Consider the following 4740-nt stretch of genomic DNA (forward strand, 5'->3'; position numbering starts at 1 on the left):
ACACAACTACCACCAATTCATGAGCAAGCCAATATAGCAATGATGTCACGAATGACAAACAAATTGCACAAATTGCAATAGTTCACATTGTGTTCACCTCCCATTACTTAAACCACTATCTCATTGTAAGCAAGAACATATAAAATTCAATGCAATATTGTGCACTCAATAGGGAGTTTCACAACAAGTTAGTGCCTAAAATTCAACGCAATGTGAAGAAGAGGCAGACCCAACAACATCCCAAAGCAAAAAGTGGCAAAAACGACGGTGCAAGCCATAGCCCTACATTGCTGGTGGTGGGGGCCTGCCTGGTAAAAGTGGACCCAAACACTCCATGGAGAGGAAAGTCTAAGGGTGGGAATGGAGTGTGGGGGACGGGAAGGGGAGGGACCCAAAGGGCAGAAAGAAAAAGAGGAAGGTGGATGTGAGAAGGCGTGGAGTGCAAGGTTAGAAGAAAACGTACAAAGGCCAGGTCAGAAAACAAGGGCAATTGACCACGCCAAACCCATGGATTGGGCAAGGCCACTTAGGCCAGTCTGCCAAAGCACGCAAAAGTCAAATAACGCCTACCTTCCCTGCAGCGTCCGTAGAGTCATATGCTTGTGTTTCTTAGTAGTCAAAGCTTCCTCGTCTTCCTTTCATTTTTCTGAGTTTCTTCGTCGTCATTCCTCTGCTTTGCTCGCCTCGATTCGAAGCTTCGGCCTCCCCTTCTTCGTTACCCAGTTCCTTCTTGCTTCAGAGTCGTCGCCCGCCCTCCTGCCTTGCGTTGCCTCTTCGTATCGCCCGCGCGCGAGATCCACCACGCCTCTTGCTTCTTGGACTTTTCTTCCGGTCAAGACGGCCGCGCTTCTCCTTTAGCTGGGTGCCCCATTTCTCTCCAAAGGAGATACTCTTCTCTGTAGACTGGTTGTTGGTCTCTGTGTGTGTCTCTGTATATCAGAGAGAGAGAGAGAGAGAGAGAGAGAGAGAGAGATTGCTGTAACTTGCCCCCCTTCCAGAGGGAGATCAGAGAGCGAAAGAGAGACAGAGAGGGAGATTGCTGCAGATTGCCTTCGAGAAAGAGGGATATTGCTGCAGATTGCCTCCCATAATAACCCTTTGCTTCACATTAGAGTTCCTGCATTCCCAGCCACATAGCATCGAAAGACGAGACAGAGAGGGAGGGCGCGACCGTCACAGAGACAGTGAACCTCGGGCTTTGAAAAGATGTCTGGAACCATCAGCGCCCCTTCCTACCCGGACTATCAGGAGCCCGTCCAGTATGCTTTGAACGGCAAGATTATGGTAGCTGCCATCATCGTGCTGTTCCTCGTCGTGCTCTTCATCCTCAGCCTGCACATCTACGCGAAATGGTTCTGGAGAAATTCATCCTTGGGAGCGCGCCGGAATGCCTCATGGAGGAGGCGCCATCGACTAGACTTTACAGGGGATGAGCCTTTCCTCGTATATGGTGGTAGAGGGCTGGACAGGGCTGTCATTGATTCGTTGCCCACATTCGTGTATCAAGCACCGCAGGCAGAGGAAGCTGTCATGGAATGTGCAGTGTGCCTATCTGAATTCCAGGATGATGAAAAGGGGCGTTTGCTGCCCAAGTGCAATCACAGTTTTCACACAGAATGCATTGACATGTGGTTTCATTCGCATTCAACGTGTCCTCTTTGTCGCACGATCGTAGCACCGGAAACGTCTCCAGATGCACAGCAAGAAGAGAATGCGTCGGGCCAACCTCCCTCTCCCTTCTACCTTCCTCAGGGTTGGGCAGAGTCTCAGTCAATGGAGCAAAGGGCGATAGCAATGGAGGCAGTCTCAGGTCCCTCACCAGCTGAGGATTGCGACGAGGGTCTTCCTGACTCACAGAGTCAGGGCGTGCCATACCCAACAAACGTTTTGTTCTGGGGCGACCATAGTCGAGTAAGCTCGCGATTCAGCTCTCCCAGACTTGGCACCTCGTCTACTCGATCCTTACCTCAAATTGCAATAGAGGTCCCAAGAAGGGCAGATAATCTGACGAGCCCTCGATCCAGCTCTCTTAGTTTACCTCGTTGTCCACCACCAGAAGAACAGGCTTGCTCTTCTCCCCTCAAGTCTCCCGGTCTACGGGTATCGATCAAGAGGCTTTTAAGCAGAGAAAAGAGGGTGTTCCCCTCAGATCAAGAGGGTGGGGAGATTGATCAGGAAACTACACCGTCCCCAGTTTGAGGCATTCAGGCATCTAAAGGAAATCAGCAGCTCGATCGCTCCGTTTAAGCCGTTCAGCCATCTACTGCAGGACACTAGCAACTCGATAGCTCAGCTAAGGCACTCAGTCATCTCCAATGCAGAACATAAGCAACTCAATTGCAATCGAAATTGCAGCAACGTTGCTAAAGCATAGCTCAGTTTAAAGCACTCAACCATCTCCAATGCAGAACATACGGCACCGTTGCATAGCTCAGTTTAAGGCACTCAGTCATCTCCAATGCAGAACATAAGCAACTCAATAGCAGTTGTGATTAGTCATCTCCAATGCAGAACATAGGCAACTCAATAGCGGTTGAAATCACAGCAAGGTTGCTGAAGCACCGTTGCCATGCTCCTGAAGCTGCGGTTGATTCTATAGAAAGCCTTATGGATGCCTCCCAACAGGTTTTACCAGCTGATATATGGCAAAGATTGCATTACCAGGGCAAAATCATACGATGATTTCAGTAACAGGGCGGAATTCGAGACTATGTGCTCTACCTACCCGAAATCGTTTACGCTAATGCATATCAAATCTGCTCTGCGTTGGGCCAAAATTGGGTACATATCAGAAATCCTTTAGCAGCCTAATGCTTAGCAAATCTGCTCCTCGTCGGCCAAAATTTGCAATCTGTCTGGCGTCAACGACACCATTCCTATATAACAAGGGAAGAAGAGCTTCTCTCAGGTCTATAAAGCTTACTGGGCGTGTATATAGACCAAAATACATTCTTTATGGCGGTAGACAAGAGTTCCAAGTTGATTATCTGATACCAACGAAGAATACTGCTTGGCTTCAAGAAACCTAAGCCAGAGATCGAGAAACGAGGTACTCTAAGAGTGCATACTGAATGTAATCACAGCATGAATTTTATGTGAGACTACTCAAGCTTGTTTGAGTAGATCGCCTGGGTGGCGCTGTAAGGCAAGATAGGTGCTTGGTGGGAAATAAGAAAAACATTTTTCCTAACCTCATAAAGCTCTTTGGATATTTTTTAAATGTTGGTCTTTAAAACTAAAATGCATGTAAATTAATCCTTATAGAAAGAAATCTTGAGCTGGTGTTTAGCTATTAATTTAAAATAAACTAGAGATGAGTCTTTCTAAGCATTTGGAAAGCATGGACTCTTTCACTATGGCACTAAGTCTTTGTAAGCATTCGGAAAAGCATAGACACTTAGAGACCCACCAACTATGGATAGAGGTGTCTCCAGGAATCAAATACATGGCATCGGCAGTATGAGGCCATACTTGCTTGCACGTTGTGAGCTTTGCACCTTGCACCCATGATCACCTTGTAGGTGCTACTTTCATGCTTGCTCTCTCTCCACAACTCACATGTGAACCTCCCTCCTATGTCTAATAAGTGCGCCAAGTAAAGGGAAATCGATCAATGAACTTGGGAAAAACAAGGGCAAAATGTGTGTTAATGCATTGAAGGGCCTAAGATTCTTCAGATTGGGGAGAGGCTTAGTATGATTCTTCATTGAATCACTTGCCCCTTGTTCTCCTAGGCATAAATAATGCAAAAAGCAGTGAATAGATTCATTTTCTAAGGGATAAAGAAGATGATGGGAAGAACATCACTTTAAGTGCTCTTGGTTAGAGGAGCCTCTATACTTAGGAGAATTATCAGGATCTACCTCCACACTGAATCTAAAGGTAATTCGATCCACTACTTCTAGCCCTTGGCCAACATCCCAAAGCCATATGCATAGACTACTGAGAGCAATCCCTCCAAGGTGGATGAGGAGTGATCAGGATTTTTCCATAGGGCATCAGTAGAAGGGAGGCTCTTTGAGTGCATATAGTGAGGTCTTGGTCAAGATGGAGAATCCCTCCGGTGGACCTCCCTGAATAGGCTTTCAACACACTACTCAAAGTAGCCAATTTTGTCCAGGTGGCCGATGATACAACGCCAATAGGCACAGCAGATGGGGAACCCATGCTCGTTGAAGATGACGAGGCTCCGCAAGCTCCTCCTTCCTCCCTACCCAAAAATGTCCAGTGGTGCCTCGACTTGCAGTCATTTCAAGAGTTGCCGAACAATGTGCTTATGCACCATTGGAAGTGCCAACTTGAGGGCTCCCACCTCCATTTATACGAAATCTTAGAGGTGCGCCCCCTCACACAATTCATCACCCAGCCTTTGACGACTAGCGACGTGCGCATCCAAAGCACACAAGAGGAGGATACAACCTCGCCTCTGATGCTCCAGTCCCAAATACCGATGCAGATGCTAGTCTGCAGCCTCGCTGGGATGCTAGTCTACAGCCTCGCTGGCACATTCCCTTCTTAAAGCTGGAGTAGTTCAACGCCAACAGGCACAGTAGAGACGGAATCCATGCCCATTGAAGGTGATGAGGCTCCACAAGCTCCTCTTTCCTCCCTGCCCAAAAATGTCCAGTGGCGTCCCGACTTGTAGTCATTTCAAGAGCTTCCGGACAGTGTGCTTATGCACCATTGGAAGTTCCAACTCGAGGGCTCCCACCTCCATGTATAAGAAATCTTAGAGGTGCA

General features: G+C 47.7%; 1 protein-coding gene across 1 annotated transcript; it reads left to right on the forward strand.

Annotated features, from left to right (window-relative positions):
• Positions 1–686: 686 nt before the first annotated feature.
• LOC147896790 (RING-H2 finger protein ATL3-like) lies at positions 687–3140 on the forward strand. The gene is made up of 2 exons (XM_087381422.1): positions 687–2471; positions 2519–3140. The coding sequence occupies exon 1, from the start codon at positions 1207–1209 to the stop codon at positions 2197–2199; it is 993 nt and encodes a 330-aa protein (XP_087237548.1). The 5' UTR covers positions 687–1206; the 3' UTR covers positions 2200–2471; positions 2519–3140.
• Positions 3141–4740: the final 1600 nt, after the last annotated feature.

Source organism: Dipteris shenzhenensis, chromosome 11, assembly GCF_047967505.1.
Source record: "Dipteris shenzhenensis isolate YYH24624 ecotype China chromosome 11, Dip_SZ_1.0, whole genome shotgun sequence".
NCBI classification, from domain to species: domain Eukaryota; kingdom Viridiplantae; phylum Streptophyta; class Polypodiopsida; order Gleicheniales; family Dipteridaceae; genus Dipteris; species Dipteris shenzhenensis.

What these genes read in the sequence shown, in the direction of transcription:
- LOC147896790 (XM_087381422.1), top strand. Translation starts at nt 1,207, where the DNA reads ATGTCTGGAACCATCAGCGCCCCTTCCTACCCGGACTATCAGGAGCCC.